The following is a 20,241-nucleotide window of genomic DNA, read 5'->3' as shown; positions in this document are numbered from 1 at the left end:
TTGTTCACTGCTGCGTTTTCCTCTCCAGTGGCCCTTTCCCTTTGCAGAGGGGGCTTGTGGTGTTGCAGGCTTTGGTGGCACTCTTGGTACCTGTGGAGGACACCTTTTCTTCAGAGTTTGTGCATTTCTTGAGATTGAGCCCAAGCTTTTGTGATGGCTGCTCCCACTTCTCTTCATATGTTTGCTGAGTATGCCAAGTTGGATGGTTCCAACTACACCCTATGGAAGGTGAAGGTGAAATCGGCCTTGCGTGGCGTGGATCTTTGGGATTGGCTTGTTACACCGGCCAATGCCACCCCTCCCACCCTTGCTTCCGGTGGTGTGACTCAGGCACAGATTGATATTTGGCAGTCGAATGATCGACGTGTTTTCTCCTTCCTGATGTTGAACTATCAGGATGCTGTTCTCTCTCATCTGCACAGGAAGTTTGGAAGGCTTTTGCAGATCTCTATGAGATTAAGTCTCCGGGTCAGATTTTGGCATTGGAAAAGCAACTTATGAACTTATCAGTTTCCGCGTTTCCATCTTTATCTGCTTTCATCTTGAAGATGAAAGATCTCCGGGACGAGCTTGCTGTTTGTGGCAAGGACATCTCCACAGAGGATATGGCTATTTGGCTGCTCTCCAAACTTCCAGAGAGGTTTGATGCATACTTTCAGTCTCTGGTTTCTTCTCCTCGTCCTGTTCCAAATACTTGGGAGAAAGTTCTCCCCTCCGTTATGCAAATTGAGTCTCGCTTTGAGGAGCGGACTTGCACCTCCAGTGGCCCTGATGGAGCTTTGGCAGCACGAGATAAAGGGAAGACTCAACAAAAGAAAGGAAAAGGGGGTTCTGACAAGAACTCCAAGGATTCCGATAAGGATAAAGACAACAAATCTTCAAAGAATAAGAACATTGAATGTCATTATTGTGGCAAGAAGGGTCACAAGTCACCCCAATGTCACAAGAAGAAGCGTGATGAAGCAGCAAAGAACTCTTCCTCAACGGCGGTGTCTCAACCCAAGAAGGATGATGGAATTCTTCTCTTAGCAAGTACTCGGCGTATACTTGCTCTTGTGACTTCTCAGTCATCACAGTCTTGGATTGTTGATAGCGGTGCTACTGCTCATATGAAACACCATCGAGATTGGTTCGAGGACTTCACTGCCAGATCAGGCGAGATCACTCTGGGTGATTCTTCTTCTGTGCCAGTGCATGGTTATGGCACTATCCCCATCCGAGAACAAGAGGTACTTCTCTGACGTTCTGTATATTCCAGATTTGGCTTTTAACCTTTTGTCAGTGAGTGCTCTTACAGCTCAAGGTGCGGAGGTGATCTTTTCTCGTTATGAGATTACCATTCGTGATAAGGCGATTGGTAGCATCTTGGCTCAGGGAGTCCAAGATAGTGGCCTCTACAAATTGACCGCTGTGCTTTCTTCTGGTGCTTCTTCTGCTCTTTGGCATGCTCGGTTTGGCCATTTGAGCTATCAACTTCTACAACGAGCTTCGAAGGATGGGTTGGTTGATGGATTGCTGACCATCAAGGCTCCGTCTTTTGCTTGTTCCTCTTGTTTACAGGGGAAGCAACACCGAGCCGCCTTTCCGAAGGAGGCGACACACAGATCTTCGACATCACTTGCTCTCATTCATGCAGACTTATGTGGTCCTATGAGTACCGCGTCTTTGAGTAAGGCGTTGTACATGATTTTACCAGATATACTTGGGTTTTCTTTCTGAAGACCAAGGATGAGACTTTTCATCACTTCTGTGATTGGAAAGCCGAGGTGGAAAAAGAGACCGGTCACTCGGTCAAGGCTCTCAGGACCGATGGAGGGGGTGAGTTCACATCCCAGGAGTTTCAGCAATATTGCAAGACACATGGCATTTGGAGACAGCTTACTACAGCATATACTCCATCACAGAATAGAGTTGCTGAGAGGAAGAATAGGACCATTATGGAGATGGCCCGTGCTATGCTTGAGCATTCTTCATTACCTCGACGTTTCTAGGCTGAGGCGGCTTCCACTGCTGTCTACATTCAGAATAGGTCTCCTACTGCTGCTCTTCTCGACAAAACTCCATATGAGGCTTTCCATGGTGAGAAGCCCTCCGTTGTTCATTTCCAGATATTTGGATGTACGGCGTATGTTCATGTGCCTAAGGAGCACCGCTCCAAGTTGGACTCGAAGTCTCAGCGCATGACTTTTCTCGGATTCAGCACTGTGTCCAAGGCATATCGTCTTTATGATCCTCAAGCCGGTAAAGTTGTTGTGAGCCGTGATGTGGTGCTCGACGAGACTCCTACATCTTCAGAGGGGGGTGGTGAGCTTCTTCTTCTTGCACCTCCTTCTTCTCCTCCTCCTCCTGCTCCCGCTATTACTGTTACACCTCTAGCTGAGGATACTCAGTCAGATGATGATGACCCTGCTCCTCCTTTGGCGAGTTCGAGCAGATCTGTACCTAGTTGGTATTATCAGACAGTTCATGACTCTCGGTTACGTGAGCTTCCTTCTGCTCCTCCGCCTGGTTCTCTTCGGCGTTCTTCCAGAGTTACAGGGAAACAAATTCATGAGGGCAACATGTTTGTTAATTATGCTCTTATGTCTACAATCATTAATGGTCCTTTTGATCCCACTTCTGTAGACGAGGCTCTTTCACATGAGTCTTGGCGTCATGCTATGCAGACAGAGCTGAATGCTATCGAACGGAATGGCACTTGGATTTTGGTGCCTCGGCCTCTACAGCGTAAGGTGATGGGTGTGCGTTGGATTTTCAAATCAAAGTTCCAAGCTGATGGCAACTTGGACAAGCACAAGGCGAGGTTGGTTGCCAAGGGTTATGCTCAGCACCCTGGTGTCGACTTCGATGAGACCTTCGCTCCGACGGCCTGGATAACTACCATTCGCACCGTTCTTGCACTTGGAGGACATCATAGATGGCCCGTTTTCCAGATGGACGTCAAGTCGGCTTTCTTGAATGGAGAGCTTACACAGGAGGTTTATATTGATCAGCCACCAGGATTTGTTGTTCCGGGCAAACAGGATCATGTGTATTGGCTGAAGAAGGCTTTATATGGTCTAAAGCAGGCTCCGCAGGCTTGGTACCAGCGGATTGATGAGTTCTTTCAGAAGCTCGGCCTGCGCCGTTCTCATGCAGATTCGAACCTTTATATCCTCCTTGAGAGGGGGTTGATTGTTATCATTGTGGTCTATGTTGATGACTCATCTTTACAGGTTCTTATTCTGTGCGGATCCGTTCTGTTATGGATGCTTTGGAGACAGAGTTTGAGATGACGGATCTTGGCCTCTTGCATTATTTTCTTGGCTTTGAGATTTGGCAGACCTCGAAGGGCATTTTTTTCTCTCAGCAAAAGTACACTCGGGAGATTCTCGACAGATTTCCAATGACTGGGTGCAAACCAGTATCTTCTCCTATGGATATTGGTGAGAAGCTTTCTTCACTTGATGCTTCTCCAGGGACTGATCAGGGATAGTATCGGGTTCTCGTTGGTTGTTTGGTATGGTTGACCTACTCCCGATTGGACATATGCTTCGCAGTCAGTTTATTGAGTTCCTTCTCATCCAAACCCCGTCAGCAGCATTGGCGGTGTGCTCTCAGAGTTCTTCGGTACTTGCGTGGCACTCTGGATTTTGGCATCTTTTATGGTCAAGGACGCACTCTTGTTGGATGGTCTGACTCAGACTGGGCTGGAGATCCAGATACACGGCGTTCGACCACTGGTTGTGTTTTTTCACTTGGGTCTGGAGCCATTTCTTGGAGCAATAAAAAGCAGCCTTCTGTGGCGCTTTCCTCTACCGAGGCGGAGTACCGTGCAGTTTGTTATGTTGCATGTGAGGCGATATGGTTGCGGGGATTATTGGAGGAGCTCGGCTGTCCTCCTACCGGATTTACTCTTCTTTGGTGTGACAATCAGAGTTGCATCACCATCGCCAAGAACCCTGTGTTTCATGTTCGTACGAAACACATTGAGATTCAGTATCACTATGTTCGTGAACGGGTTCTTGCTGGAGATTTGCGTTTGGAGTATTGTCCTTCCGTGGAGAATGCTGCAGATTTGTTCACCAAGCCGGTTTCTCAAGCTTCCTTGGCTCCTCATCTTCGGATTCTCGGAGTTTGTTTAGCATCTGGTGCTGAGAGGGGGTGTTAGCACTTTCATCCCCAATTTCTGCTCTTTTATGGTGCCCATTTGGTCCCCTTTTGTATGGCCCTTGCTTGTGGGCTGGCCACCCCTTTTTTACTATTTTTCTGGGATTTTTCCCAGCCATTCTGGCATTTTTCCAGTCGGCCATGTCCAACAGCTCCAGTCGGCCTGTTTATGAGCTCCAGTCGGCCAGCACTTCCCCACTATAAATAGTGGGTGCTGTCTCTCATTTCTCAATTCAGTCTTGTACATATTTTGCTCCCTCACTTATGAGACTAACAGTGTCTCTTGCTTGGGACTGTTTTGGTTCAATATATTCAGCATAGTTTGCTCCATATCTCTCTCTCTCTTGCACTCTCTGTTCAGCACATTCTAGTGCCACTCTGCTTCCGCTCTGTGCACTCTTTCAGTTCGTGCTCTTTGGGATTGTCTTGCAGGCCACAGCCTTCTAGTCTGGAGTACAACGAGGTCCATTGTTCGAGTTCTTGGAGCCATAGGCTCCCGGGGTAGACCCTAACTGGGTCTGGTTCTAGCCCTTGCCATTGGCAATGGCTGCCTTGGCTACTCCGGACTAGGAGGTCTTCGGTTTTCCATTATTGTAATTCATCTCGGCACTTTGTGCAAGTGAAAGTGCCCGATCAAACATTGTTAGGTTGAGCACAACAAAAACAGGGCCTCTATAGCAAACCCAACCGTACACCATTGAACACCAACGGAACCACAACACCCAACCACAAGAACATTATTACACTAAATCCTTCAACACCCAAGACACACCGAATTACAATGATATATGAGAGGCTATATGTTTCATGCAACTACAACACCACAACAATTGCAGTCTTTCACTCAAGGGCCATCTTCTGAGCCACAACACACCACACACAACAACTAGGTGTTTTTATAAGACAAGATGTTGGGTACAACAAGGGCTTGGATTAAGCTTAGCAACACACTCAAAAGAACTTCTTCGGACACCGACACGACGTCGCACACAAGCAATCACACCAAAATCCAGGCTCAAGATCAGATTCTGGCACATGCGGAGTTCATCCAACACGGATGCTCAAATGGCTATGGGTGATAAGCCCTAACAATTACAGGACAATCATGATTGGGCACACATTGGCCAAACTCTATGGATCAATGCTAGAGACGAAGCTCAGTTCATTTGCCTCTAGAGAGCCAGGGATGCAGAGCCTCAGGATAGGTTGGCTTTCGGAGGAGCTACTCTACCCTTGATCACATCTTTGTTAGCACATTCATCCCCAATTTCTGCCCATGTTTGGTGTCCTTTTGGTCCCTTTTTCATGGCCCTTGATTGTGGGCTGGCCACCCCTTATTTACATATTTTTTTGGGATTTTTCCCAGCCTGGATGCATTTTCGCAGTCGGCCAGCTTTATTATGCCAATAGGCCAGTTATAGCATGTCCAGTCGGCCACCTCTTCCCACCTATAAATAGGTGGGCTGGCCTCTCACTTTTGTATCTTGCCTAGTCTATCTTTTGCTCCCTCACTTATGAGACTACTTCTGTCTCTTGCTTGGGACTGTATCACTTCAGTATATTCAGCATAGTTGCTCCATATCTCTCTCTCTTGCACACTCTACTCAGCACACTCTAGTGCTTATTTGCTTCCGCTTTGTGCACTCTTTCTTGGTATCATCGCTCTCGGTTCAGCGATTCCCTCTGCTGCCCCAGATTCAGCCCTATCTACAACCCGTTCACCTCTGCGTCTTTCTCAGATTTGCAGCCCTCTGTATGCTGCGTTTTCTCGACAGCTTCTGCTGATTGCTTTCCATTCACTTTGGCTTCATCACTTACAACCTGAAGGTAATTTCTCATCAGCGTTTTTCTTCTACTTGGAGTTTGGATCTAGACGGCCTGTTTTTTCAGGACAGCAGCCCCTCTTTGGCTGTGTTTTCCTCTCCGGTGGACATTCCCTTTTGCAACGGGTGTATTGTGGTGATTCGGGCTTTGGTGGCAAACTTGGTACCTGTGGTGGACACTTCTTCCGAGATTGTGCATATTTCTGAGATTGAGCCCAAGCTTTTGTGATGGCTGCCCCGACTACACTTCATATGTTCTCTGAGTATGCAAAGTTGGATGGTTCCAACTACACTTTGTGGAAGGTGAAGGTGAAATCAGCCTTGCGTGGCGTGGATCTCTGGGATTGGCTTGTTACACCTGCCAATGCCACCCCTCCCACCCTTGCTTCCAGTGGTGTGACTCAGGCACAGATTGATATTTGTCAATCGAATGATCGTCGTGTTTTCTCCTTTCTGATGTTGAACTATCAAGATTCTGTTCTCTCTCATGTACGTACAATAGATGCTACACATGAAGTTTGGAAGGCATTTGCAGATCTCTACGAGATTTAGTCTCCAGGCCAGATTTTGGCGTTGGAAAAGCAGCTTATGAACTTATCAGTTTCTGCCTTTCCATCTTTATCTGCTTTCATCTCGAAGATGAAAGATCTCCGGGACGAGCTTGTTGTTTGTGGCAAGGATATCTCTACAAAGGATATGGCTATTCGGCTTCTCTCCAAGCTTCCAGAGAGGTTTGATGCTTATTTTCAGTCTCTTGTTTCTTCTCCTCGTCCTGTTCCAGTTACTTGGGAGGAAGTTCTCCCCTCCATTATGCAGATTGAGTCTCGCTTTGAGGAGCAGACCAACACCTCTAGTGGTTCTGATGGAGCTTTGGCTACGCGAGATAAAGGGAAGAATCAACGGAAGAAAGGGAAAGGGGGTTCTGACAAGAACTCCAAGGATAACGACAAAGACAAAGACAAAAGCAAATCTTCTAAAAACAAGGACATTGAGTGTCATTATTGTGGCAAGAAGGGTCATAAATCGCCCCAATGTCACAAGAAGAAGCGGAATGAAGAAGCAAAGAACTCTTCCTCTACAGCGGTGTCTCAAACCAAGAAGGATGATGGTATTCTTCTATTAGCAGGTACTCGTCGTATACTTGCTCTTGTGACTTCTCAGTCGCGGTCTTGGATTGTGGATAGCGGTGCTACTGCTCACATGACACCCCATCAAGATTGGTTCGAGGACTTCACTGCCAGGTCAGGCGAGATCACTTTGGGTGATTCTTCTTCTGTGCCAGTGCATGGACATGGTACCATCCCCATCTTCCGCTCTTCCGAGGACAAGAGGTACTTCTCTGACGTTCTGTACATTCCAGATTTGGCATTTAACCTTTTGTCAGTGAGTGCTCTTACAGCTCAGGGTGCGGAGGTGATCTCCTCTCGTTATGAGATTACCATTCGTGATAAGGAGACTGGTAGCATTTTGGCTTAGGGAGTCCAAGATAGTGGTCTGTACAAGTTGACCGCTCTGCTTTCTTCTGGTTCTTCTTCTGCTCTTTGGCATGCTGAGTTTGGCCATTTGAGCTATCAGCTTCTACAGTGAGCTTCGAAGGATGGGTTGGTTGAGGGTTTACCGACCATCAAGGCTCCACCTTCTACTTGTTCCTCTTGTTTGCAAGGGAAGCAACACCAAGCCGCCTTTCTGAAGGAGGCGACACATAGATCTTCGACATCACTTGCTCTTGTTCATGCAGAGTGGTCCAATGAGTACCGCGTCTTTAAGTAAGGATTTGTACATGCTCGTGATGGTGGATGACTTCTCCAGATATACTTGGGTTTTCCTGAAGTCCAAGGATGAGGCTTTTCAGCACTTTTGTGATTGGAGAGTTGAGGTGGAAAAAGAGACCGGTTCCTCGGTTAAGGCTCTCAGGACCGACAAAGGGGGTGAGTTTACATCCCAGGAGTTTCAGCAATATTGCAGGACCCATGGCATTCAGAGACAGCTTACTACAACATATACTCCATCACAGAATGGAGTTGCAGAGAGGAAGAATAGGACCATTATGGAGATGGTCTGTGCTATGCTTGAGCATTCTTCATTACCTCGACGTTTCTGGGCTGAGGCGGCGTCTACTGCTGGCTACATTCAGAACACGTCTCCTACTACTGCTCTTCCAAATAAAACTCCACATGAGGCTTTTCATGGGGAGAAGCCCTCTGTTGTTCATTTCCGGATATTTGGTTGTTCGGAGTATGTTCATGTGCCTAAGGAGCATCGCTCCAAGTTGGACTCGAAGTCTCAGCGCATGACTTTTCTCGGATACAGCACTGTGTCCAAGGCATATCGTCTTTACGATCCTCAGGCCGGCAAAGTTGTTGTGAGCCGTGATGTGGTGTTCGACGAGACTCCTACGTCTTCAGAGGGGGGTGGTGAGCTTCTTCTGCCTCCGCCTCCGCCTCCTCCTCCTCCTCCCTCTGCTTCTGTTACACCTCCAGTTGTAGATTCTCAGTCAGATGATGATGACTCTGCTCCTCCTCAAGCGAGTTCGAGCATATCTATGCCTGGATGGTAATATCAGACCATTCCTGATTCTGGGTTACATGAGCTTCCTTCTGCTCCTCCGCCTGGTTCTCTCAAGCGATCTTCCAGAGAGTTACAGGGAAACAAATTCATGAGGGCAACATGTTTTTGTTAACTATGCTCTTATGTCCTCTATCATTCATGGTCCTTCTCATCCCACTTCTGTGGACAAGGCTCTTTCACATGAGCCTTGGCATCGTGCTATGCACGCAGAGCTGGATGCTATTGAACGGAATGGCACTTGGATTTTGGTGCCTAGGCCACTGCAGTGTAAGGTGATTGGTGTGCGTTGGATCTTCAAATTGAAGTTCGGAGCTGATGGGGCAGCTTGGACAAGCACAAGGCGAGGTTGGCTGCCAAGGGTTATGCTCAGCGCCCTGGAGTCGACTTCGATGAGACCTTCGCTCCGACGGCCTTGATGACTACCATTCGCACCGTTCTTGCTCTTGCAGGACATCATAGATGGCCCATATTCCAAATGGACGTCAAGTCGGCTTTCCTAAATGGGAGGTTTATGTTGATCAGCCGCCGGGAATTGTTGTTCCAAGCAAACAAGATAAGGTGTACTGGCTGAAGAAAGCTTTATATGGTCTGAAGCTGGCTCCGCGGGCTTGGTACCAGCAGATTGATGAGTTCTTTTAAAAGCTCGGCCTGCACCGTTCTCATGTTCGACCACTAGTTGTGTTTTTTCACTTGAGTCTGGAGCCATTTCAGGGAGCAGTAAAAAGCAGCCTACTGTGGCGCTTTCCTCTACAGAGGCGGAGTATCGTGCGGTTTGTTGTGCTACATGTGAGACGATTTGGTTGCGGAGATTATTGGAGGTGCTTGGCTGTCCTCCTACCGGATCTACTCTCCATCCTCCTTCCTTCCTTTTCTAAGGTTTAACACCTTAGCTATATTTTTTATATTAAAAAAATCCACCACTAGCCCTTGTTCATGTGTGGGCTACCAAGCACACCCCAAATCCCCAGTTGCGAAGGTTCCCCTTGTTTACAGAGGCCACGCCCCCAACACCGTGAGCTCCCTCCACCAAGCTCCCATGGTTAATGCCAGCACCTCCTTCAGAGCAAGAGCTAGCATTCCAGAACAAGACCTTCAAGATAGCCACCACTCTATCACTATGTCCAATGATCGAGTGAGCCAATGGCACCATATACCATCAAAGTCCTCCGAGACCAAGAGTGCAATGTCATCGAGAGCTTTTTTTTTCAAAAGAGTCATCATCATTTCTTGAGCCTTTTCACAAACACACAAGCAATATGCTATATATACAAAGATGAGTCAATGCATCACTCAAATCACAATGCAAACATATTAGTCGATCATTAGTGCACCCCCGTCAAAGGATCCTACTACTATTCCAACACAAACACAAAGCAAGAACACCTGAGTCTACCAAAACCAAATGCACATGCCTTGGCCACTCCTGTAAATGATTTTGGGTTTTGCCAATTTCTCCTAACGTCTCTAGTTCAAACATGTACACATCCCACTAGATTTGCGTGTCTAAACTATATAGGAATTGACCTCGTTTGTCCTCATCTAATTTTTGCAATTGAAAAACCAGGTGACTGACTTTATTTGCAAATTGGAGGACTGGCTGCACGTTCTCAATCCCCGATACTCATCCTCGAGCAGCTCAAGATAGTGAAGCGGTAGGAACCGCATCTAAAGGTCCATGACAAATCGTTCACATTCGTAGACAACAACTCCATAATTGGAATTTGCTTAGGCCCAATGGCTTTCCCTTCGATGTAGCAACTAGCTAACAGAACCTTCTCTATATACCAATAGCAAAATAGGCTTCAAACTGATGAACCCAGGAGTACAAAGCCGTGGGGTCGAGTTTACCGGTATACTCACTAAAATTCACCCTTTCGTGAAGGTGAGTTGAAGAAGTGATGGGTATTTTCCTTGCGTCCAGAGCTGCAAGATATTGCTTGTGCTCCACGTGTCGTCGTTGTTCCTATTGTGCAGCAACAGTGCGAGCTACCGCCTATGCTCGAAGCTCTACCTCTCGTACCTGTAAATCATGTAACACACAGGACGGTTGTGTTTCGTAAGGAAGATAGCCGAAGTAGGTATCTAGGAAGGGGTCTGGAAAGGGATCTCGGTGATGACTGGTGCCCTGGGAGGGTGGCTGGTGTCCTGATGGCCCGATGGCCCGATGCAAGAGGTATCAGGAGGTGTGGGCTGGCCTGCTGGTGCTGGTGCTGGTGCTGGTGCTGGTGCTGGTGCTGGTGCTGGTGCTGGTGCTGGTGCTGGTGCTGGTGCTGGTGCTGGTGCTAAAGAAATCTGTCAGGATCCTCTGCCTAGGTACATCATGGCTCGGTCTCCTATATGCCAAGAGGGTCTCTCTGTGTCTCTTGAGCTCAAGTAGGAACAATCCCAGGCATCTCTGATCCTCAAAGTCCATGACCCTGCGTAACGGCCCAAAACCCTCTTGGAAGAAGCAGTGATATCTCCCTCGGATCTCATAATAGACTGTACATCGGCAAATGTAGTGCTCCTCTATCTCTGCCTCCTGGTAGCATAGCTGACAAATGTGGTCATCCGAGATCTAATGCACATATCACCCTGTCTCAATCCGCAACTGGTGTGATGAGGTCCGGATCTGTCCAATGGCACAATGTATCCCATGTGATAGGTGTACATCCATGTACGTCGGGCAGGTGATAAAACCATCTGGTGAGAGATGCAGAAAAAGGCTCTTGTAATGAGAGAGAGAGAGAGAGAGAGGAGAAGAAGAACAAAGACAAGTACATCCAATAGGGTCCCAAATACCCTCTAAAGGGCCCCCACCAAGGACTAGTGTATTCGCTTTATTGAATGATGAAAAACAACTGACTTCCTATAGGTCTTCCTTGGCTGTAAATCTGCAGCCTGTAATAACCTGACTCTTGACCTTCAAGTTCAGCTTGCTTAGGTTCTCCCTTTGGCTGTCCTGGCCCTTGGATCATTTCAGCACTTTGTGAATAATGAGATGATTTAATCCCTAGACTGGCCCATGCTTATATAGTTCTCATATATGCTGGTCGGTTTGCTACAGAGGAGTCAGCCAGTAGATAGTTCCCCATGACCTGTTTTTATGCACCAAAGAGGCACCTTTCACACTGGGCAGCCATGATGCTGCTGGGGTCGACTAGGGTCTGGCTAGCCGACTGGGGTCTGGCCCCTTCTTGGGCTGGCCAACTGAGACCCAAGCTCTTTTGAGGCTGGCCGACTGAGGCAACAACCCTTTTTGGCTGGCCACCTTGCTGCCCAGGCCTTCTAGGCCTGGCCGACTGGCTGCCCAGCCATTCCATGGCTGTTGGGCTCGTCCATGGGACTCCTTGGCCCCTAGGGTGGCCCACAAGATTACCCTTCATGTAGGCAAGGGCATTGAGCCCTTTTTCGGTGGCCCACAGGGCTGCCCCTTTGCCTACCTGCCCACATACCCAAATAGATATGCCACAAGACCTTCTAATCCTATGACTGGTGCCCCAAGCAGTGTCCGATACACCTCTACATCATTCCAGAGGGTGAGTCACAGTATGGAATTGCAACCTAACCCTAGAAGCTTAGAGTGGAACCCTGGCTGACTCACCCCGTACTAAGGCTCACAAGGGACCAGTTACCACTCCAAGTCCTGCTTTATAGATATGCCCACATGGCATCCAAGTGCGGGATGCACGTGACACCATCATTCCCCATATAATCATTGAGCAACAAAATCCCTCCTAGGCCCTCCTAGGCAGCCAAAGGTGGAAGGCAAACGCATGGTACAAGAGGCCAAGATCTAGGCTGTAGCCAAAGGGCAGCAATGAAGGTTAACGCTGTCAGAATATGCAGCGGAGATGAAGACAAGATCTGAAAAAACTAGAGAAAGTGCACAACAGAAAAACGCAGAGAAGAGAGAGAGAGAGAGAGAGAGAGAGAGAGAGAGAGAGGTGTATAACTCTGCTATATACACAAGAAATCCTGGATACAATGATATAAGTGTGGGGGGGGCAAGGGGCCACTTTATATGGTCCCAAGCAGCCAGTCGGCCTGCTGAAAAACAGCCGACAGGAGCAACAAATGTCCACGACCTGCTCTAGCGCAGTCGGCCAGCATAGAGGCAGTCGGCCAAGTCAGAGCACTCAGTCGTGAGAGAATCCAGCAGTCAGCCAGCACACAAAGGTAGCCCACAGCCCTCCCACACCCAGAATAAAATAGGAAAAAATAGGGAAAAATATGGAGAGTGGGGAAAAATGAGAAAACACCTAAATCGGGCAGGCACACCCACAACAGAGGCCCTGGTGTAAATATACAGATAGGAGATGACTGCTAACACCCCCTCTCAGCTCCTAGATGTGGAACCAACCCCAGTGAGCTGGAGTGCCGCCAAAGCATAGTCTGAGATAGAGACTTTGTGAAGAGGTCCAGCTCCATACATTTACAAGCTCAGACTAGGCTAGATATTATGACACACGAGTGTCCATGAGTGGTTTTTGCTTTCGCCTTGGTGATTCATGTATATCATGGCTAGGCAAGAAGCAACCCACTATGGCTACTTCTTGTCAGAATATGCAGCGGAAATGATAACCAAACTTGGGTTGACAAGAGCAAGTAGAATGCAGAAAATAGACAGCACAAGAAACACAGAGAGATAGGTGTGTAAACTCTTCTCTATACGCAAGATCTTGCAAATAACTGAATGATACAATGGTGGGGGGCATGGGGCCTATTTATATGCCCCATGCATGCAGTCGGCCTGCTGAAAAAGCACTCCACGACTGCATCAGCAGTCTGCCAGCAGTAAATGAAGTCCACGACTGCATACAGCAAGTCGGCCAGCAATAAAATACTCCACGCTTGCTGATGGGCAGTCGGCCAGTCACACGACTGCTGAAGCGACAGTCGGCCAGCCACTAGGTGCTCCTGCCAACCATCTAGCATCCATCCACACCATGGAAAAAATGGGAAAAATAGGGAAAAATACGGGGAGTGAGGAAAAATGATAAAACACCTTATACAGGGCGGGCACACCCACAACAGAGGCCTTGGTGTATAAATATAGACAAGAGATGACTTCTAACACCCCCTCTCAGCTCCTGGCTGTGAAATCAACCCAAGGGAGCTGGAGTGCCGCCTGAGCGTAGCCTGAGGTAAAGACTTCGTGAAGAGGTCCACCACATTGTCCTCCGTCGAACAATAAAGTAGCAAGATGTCACCAGCCAAGATCTTCTCACGTACAAAGTGATACTGTATCTCTATGTGCTTGGTTCGGGCATGGAAGACCGGGTTCCGAGCAATAGCTATACAACTCTGGTTATCGCACTGGATGACTATGGGCTCCTTCTGTGGAAACCCAATCTCGCCTAGCAGCTCCGCAGCCACACAACCTCACAAGCAGCACCACAAGCAGCCCCGTACTCTGCCTCTGTCGAAGAAAGGGCAATAGTTGGCTGCCTCTTGCTGCTCCAAGAAACTGCTCCTAAGCCGAGGGTAAAACTGTATCCTGAAGTAGATCTCCTCATGTCTGGATCTCCTCCCCAATCTGAGTCACTCCAACCTTGGAGCCTGACTCCATCCCCTCCTGTGTAAAAGAGTCCTTGATCCTTCGTACTTTGCAGATACCGCAAGATCCGCAATCCTGCGTCCCAATGAGACTTCAATGGCGTCTGCATAAAAGAGCTCAACAGCCCCAGGGAGAAGCTCAAGTCCAATCTGGTGTTCAGCAACCAGATCAATGAACCAAACAACTTCCGGTACTGTGAGGCATCAACCGGCTCACAAGGATCAGTAACAATTAACTTTGTGTTCGGGTCCATCGGCGAAGTAATAGGCTTGCAGTTCTCCATCCCAAAGGCCTCAAGCAACTCATGAACATACCGCTGCTGAGAGACGAAAAACCCCCTCTGGGTCTGCCAGATCTCCAATCCCAAAAAGAAGTGGAGTAAGCCTAAGTCGGTCATCTCAAACTCCTTTGACAAAGCAGCCTTCGTCACTCTAATGTGCTCCACATGACCGCCACTGAGAATGAGATCATCCACATAAAGGATCATAAGCGTGACCATGCCGCATTCTTGAAAGAGATACAGGTTTGGATCTGCAACCGATCTCTGAAATCCAGTCCTAATAAAGAAGGAATCAATCTTCTGATTCCAAGCCCTGGGAGCCTGCTTAAGACCATACAAGGCCTTACGTAACCTGTAAACCATCCCTTCAGATCCTGGAACAATAAAGCCTCGAGGCTGCTCAACATACACCTCCTCCTACAGGTCACCATTAAGGAACGCAGATTTTACATCCATTTGATACACGGGCCACCTCTGAGAAGAAGCAAGGGCAAGAAGGGTCCGAATCGTGGACATCCGTGCTGTCCGTGCAAAGGTATCCTCGTAGCCGATGCCTGGCCGCTGAGCATAACCTTTAGCCACAAGTCTGGTTTTGTGTTTGTCCACCGACCCATCAGACGCATATTTGGTCTTAAAGACCCATTTGACACCAATGACTGACCGCTTCGACCGCCTCGGTACCAACTCCCAAGTGTTGTTCTTCTCAATGGCATCAAGTTCCACCTGCATGGCTTGCTTCCAAGTATCCTGTGAAAGGGCTTCCTTTACGGAAGTGGGCTCCTTGTCCCACATAATACGAGACATCAAAGCATAGTTCACCTGAAGAAGCTCCGCTGTATTGCTTTTATCTCGGACTCTGTGTGATCTTCGAGGGCCGTCCTCTCTGGTCCACTCGGAGGGTAGCTCCGTGACACCTGACTCCCGTAGGGTATCTAACAACCACCTAGGTACTCGAACAGATCGTGGAGCCACCTGTGGTCGCGGGGGCTCTACTCTAGCTGCGGGCTCTCAACCTCCTGTACTGACTGAGGTTGATCAACTGGAATGATGGTCTCGGAATCATCATCAGACTCCTCTGGATCTCCAAGAAGTGGCGGCTCCTCGACAGTGGACACTGGAACATGCTCATCAAAGACCACATCCCGGCTGACAACAATCTCGTTCCTGTCTGGATCATACAATCTGTATCCCTTGGAAAGAGAATTATACCCCACAAATACAAGCTTGCGGGACTTGGAGTCAAGCTTCCCCCTCTGCTTCTTCGGAATATGTACATATGCCTCACTCCCAAAGACACAGAAGTGTGAGACATCAGGTTTCCTGCCAAAGTATGCCTCAAATGGAGTCATATGGAGTACTGAAGTCGTCGGAGATCGGTTGAGGGTATGGACAGCCGTTGCCACAGCCTCTCCCCAAAGTGGACGAGGAAGATCACGATGCTCCAGGCTCCAGCATGGTCCTCGCCATCTCCACCACAGTCCTGTTCTTGCGTTCGACAACTCCATTCTCCGAAGGCGATCCTGTATTGGCCACTTCCCTTTTGATGCCATGATCCGCACAAAATCTGAGAAATACAGTCGAGGAGAATTCACCTCCTTTATCAGCCCTGAGAGTCTTGACCTGAAATCCAGACTCTTTCTCCACCATCACGTGCCAATCCTTGAACCGTGCAAAAGCTTGGTCCTTCTGGGAAAGAAAGTAGACCCACGTGAATCTGGTACAATCATCAACAAGCAGCATAAAGTAAAGAGATCCTTCCAAAGATGGTGTCTGCTGAGGTCCACACAAGTCAATGTGAATCAACTCCAATGGTTTCGAAGCCCGCCTGGAAGCCTACTTCGGAAAGGATTCCCTGTGCTGCTTACCACGTATGCAAGAACTGCAACGCCCTTGCCTACTACCAACATCTGGCAAGCCAACCACCATCTGGTCTCGGAAAGCTCGCATCAAAGCATCCACATTTAAGTGGCCAAAACGAAAGTGCCACAGATCTCCAACCTGAGAACTTGTCAATGAGGAGAGTGCAGAGAGCTTGTAGATACCATTCTCCACACCGCCTTCCCAAACAACCTGGCCAGTCTCACGGTCCCTTAGAGCAACTGAATGCTCCTCAAATTCCACCCGAAAGCTAGTCTTGCATACTTCATGCACTGACAAAAGATGAAAACCCAGAGCAAGGACATAAAGAACACGGGAAGCATGCTTGCCCCCCTTGCCGTCACGAATAATCTCCATCCGGCCCTCACTGTGTATCGGAATAGATGCGACCTACCAACACAGGACAATATAGCAGATTTATTCACGAAGGCTCTCTCATGAGAGAAGTTTGAAGCTTTTCGCAAAGCTTTGAACTTACTTTCCTTCAGAGATTAGTCTGGCTCCCTCTCACAGTCCAAAGAGCCTAGTATATCTCTACACTTTTAATGCTAGCTCACCCCTTGTTCACATCATCACTCCCAGGAGGGATTTGCAGTCATATTTGGTAGTGATGTGTGTGAACACACTAGGACCAGTCGAGATACTTTTTCCCTCTTTAGGAGGTTTTTTTCCCATGCTAGTATACACCCATCTTGGAGTAAACTTATAATCTTTGTATAGCACACATTCATAATCTACCTATCATCTCATTGTGTGCTCCGTTGAGTTTCTCCACTGTGTGTGCGCGTGCGCACACATTCTTGCAACCCTATTTCCAAGACGGTGGATGTATGTTTATGTGACTAGTTCACATACAATTGCAAAAGAACAAGTTTATAGTACCACAGGAGGTGACTATGTCAAAGATTGCAGGTTTGCTGTTGTAAGTACAAGAGTTTTTGCAACCGCTGTTTAGTAAGTTGTTGCAGGTAATCATGTCTAACAGTCTATCCCAGATTGTGAGCGAGAAAGCTGGACGAGAATAGCTTCCAAGCATGGAAATTCAAAATGAGAAACTTCCTTATGGAAAAAAGATATCAGGAGTTTAATTCAGGTGATGAGAAGAAGCCCAAGCTTGACAAAGAAACTCCTCAACAGGTGTAGGCCTTTAAGGCTTGGCATGAGAAAGCCAGCAAAGTGATGCATTGGTTCTCTGTTAGCGTGTCGAATGCTATGATCGGTCATATATAGGATGCAATGACACCTAAGGATGCATGGGATATCTTGGTTAAGTTGTATAGCATAAGTACCAAGACAAGAAAGATACAGTTAAAGCACAAACTGCGTAATGTACAGAGAAATAAGACGAATTTCAAAGATTACTCACCGAAAGTGAAAGGGCTTGCAAATGCCCTTGCCTCTATTGGAGCTCTTGTTGATCACGAACTTGTGTCAGTCACATTGAATGGGCTTAGTAAAGACTATGATCAGTTTTAGACATCTATCCGAACCCGAGAAAACTTTCCAAATACTTTGAAGACCTTATAGCTCTTTTGATCACTAAGGAGATAAATGGTGGAAGTAAATCATCTTCCAAAAATATGCACGAGCAAGCCTTCTACACAGACACATGAATCATGGTCAGCAACAACAAGAATCTAATGCTCAATCAAGTGGAAAAGGCTCCTCTAGAGGCAAGGGGAGCCAAAGAGACCAAGGTGAATGGCAAAGAATTCAGAGTGAAATGCTATTATTTTGGCAAACCAAGGCATATAGCAAAGAAATGCTATAAAAAGTAAAATGCCATCAAAAGTGGAAAGTTGCAGCAAGGGAACTATACATCTTCAAGCAAGCAAGCCAAAGATAGAAGTGAGCAGGTTTTTGAGATGTAGCATATGCTTAGTTCCATGTCTACAGATGCACAAAATCCTAGAGATTTACGATATGTTGATTCGGGTGCTTCTAACTACATGACCAATCATGAAGGATGGTTTAGAGATATGCAGAAAATTTTTTTTAAAAAAGCAAGGTATGTGGAAACAAGTGATGATACTACGTGTGCTATTACGCACGTTAGTAAGGTGTCATTGTCTGCAGGATGGCAAAATGAAATACCTGATTGACATATTTCATATTCCAAACATTACAAAGAACCTAATTTCTATTGGATAAATGGTTAAGCAAGGTCTGCAGTGAGGTTTAACCCTCATAGATATCAATAACTAGTGCCCCCTAGTCCTAGTTACAAAGGGGAATAGAATTGAAAGAATGTTTACCGATTCTCTCAAGACTAGTCTGGAGGGTCATGTCCAATTGTAGTTGAAGCTGCTTTAATTTGAAATCGTGCTCAAGCTACACTCATCTCACCTCTATAGCAATATATTGCTCTGAGTAAGCGAGGGGGTTGGGGTCCAGAAGGATTGGGTTGGGTGGGTGATCATACAATGGATTGTGCACTAGGTGTTTGAACTTTGGGGTTGCACACTGAGTGGTGATGGTTATTGTTAGGGTGCGGGGGGACGTGGTGGTGGGGTAGGGGTGGGGGTTGTGCAACCACTGGTTTGGCTTTTGCCACGGCCTCTGCCACCAAACTATCATGTTCCTCCTATGTCATCACAAGCTCAGGTGAAGAAGTTGCCATTATGAAAGTGGTGGTGTCAGCCAATGTAGGGCACATCTTCGTAGAATGCAGTAGACTCAAATTGCTCTCATCTTGGGTTGCTTGTCCATAGTGGGAGTGTTTAGGGTTTTCCCAAAACGCAAGTAAACCATCCACTACGTGTATGGAATCACTACTTACACGTGCCCTAGAGCGAAAGAAACCATCCACACAAGACAAAAAAAAATTGCTCTGCAGCAAGGTTATCAAGCTCAAAGCTCTCATACTAATGTTACATGTGGAAGCTTTGTGGAACCTAAATTACCAGAGAACAATCACAACCTGAAATTATACAAGAAAGATATAGAACTGAGAGCGAGAGAGAGAGAACTGTACACACGATCGGATGGATCCCAATAATCCCCACCCGTGGGTGTTATTTGCTTGTATTTGATACATATATGTGTGACTGTGTGACTATGTGCCTATGTATGTATGTGTGTTTGTAGAAGCTCTCTCTTCTCATGCCACAGCCACCCACACGTTCTCATTGGAACTTGTTTATGAGCACGCTCAAATGACAAAGTATTATGTGCATTGCAGCAGATGTATGCATTGTACGTGTGTGTGTGTGAGAGAGAGAGAGTGAGAGAGAGAGACAGTCTAAGACGCCTGCTTGTAAGGCAAGGCTATACAAGTCGCAATTAAGAGTACATACAGAGAAGCACTGCGTATACCTTGAGCCAAGCCGTAGAGAGGGTCGGATTCAGCTGCGGAAAGCGAGGGGCCCATAACTTGTTCAGAAGTGAGAAACAGTACTTTTCGTCCACGCGCTTCGTTGTGGTTGGCCTGCTTCTCCGAAAGGCAAAAACCATACGCTAAGCAAGAATAATGCTAAGAAGTAAGATTCGATTTTTGTCAGGATTCGTGTTATATATATATATATCCTCAACCCGCGCGTTGTTGTCGTATGTAGAAGGGGGGTTTCACTAGGAGTGCCATAGACTAATTGGTGAAGTGTGTGTGTTAGAGTAATTGGTGAAGTGTGTGTGTGTTTGGGGTGATTGAGTCTTACTTCCAACTCTCATCTCTAAGGACACTACAAGGTACAAATAAAAATCTCGTATTGAAAAAAAAAAGGAGGATTTGCATAGATTTTCTTTCTGATAATCCTATATAAAGTGAAGATTCAGAAATCACGTCCCAATTAAGATTTTTTTTATAGCACGTGCTTTTCCTAGCACACTTCATTTGACATGCATGTCCACAAAGGAATTGTGAAAGTATTGAACTAACAAATGTTGACATCATGGTTTGTTAGCTACTACACATAGGCCTTCAAACTCCATTAAGAAATAGGAAGCTTGTCAAGTACTCATGCTACTTTTCTGAGTGTGCTTGTTCACCTCTATGTCAAGAAATTTGT

At 47.1% G+C, this 20,241-nt stretch overlaps 1 protein-coding gene across 4 annotated transcripts in view; it reads right to left on the bottom strand.

Annotated features, from left to right (window-relative positions):
• MIA40 (Cox19-like CHCH family protein) overlaps positions 1–19,751 on the bottom strand; it is a 74,375-nt gene extending 54,624 nt beyond the window's left edge. The window contains exon 1 of one of the 4 annotated variants that reach the window (XR_015262546.1): positions 19,553–19,751. Coding sequence is in view for 3 of the 4 variants with exons in the window: in XM_086777807.1 (XP_086633933.1) it covers positions 19,553–19,690 (138 nt within the window). In the remaining variant the exon portion in view is untranslated. Of the gene's footprint in view, positions 1–19,211; positions 19,463–19,552 lie in introns of those variants that run through there. The other 3 variants (XM_086777807.1, XM_086777808.1, XM_086777809.1) reach the window with 3 other exon arrangements.
• Between the last annotated feature and the right edge of the window lie 490 nt (positions 19,752–20,241).

This window comes from Cibotium barometz, chromosome 38 (genome assembly GCF_041138505.1).
Source record: "Cibotium barometz isolate CiBa-2024 chromosome 38, ASM4113850v1, whole genome shotgun sequence".
NCBI lineage: Eukaryota > Viridiplantae > Streptophyta > Polypodiopsida > Cyatheales > Cibotiaceae > Cibotium > Cibotium barometz.
Note: the sequence above shows the minus strand (reverse complement) of the source record. Positions and strands in the feature narration are given on the sequence as shown.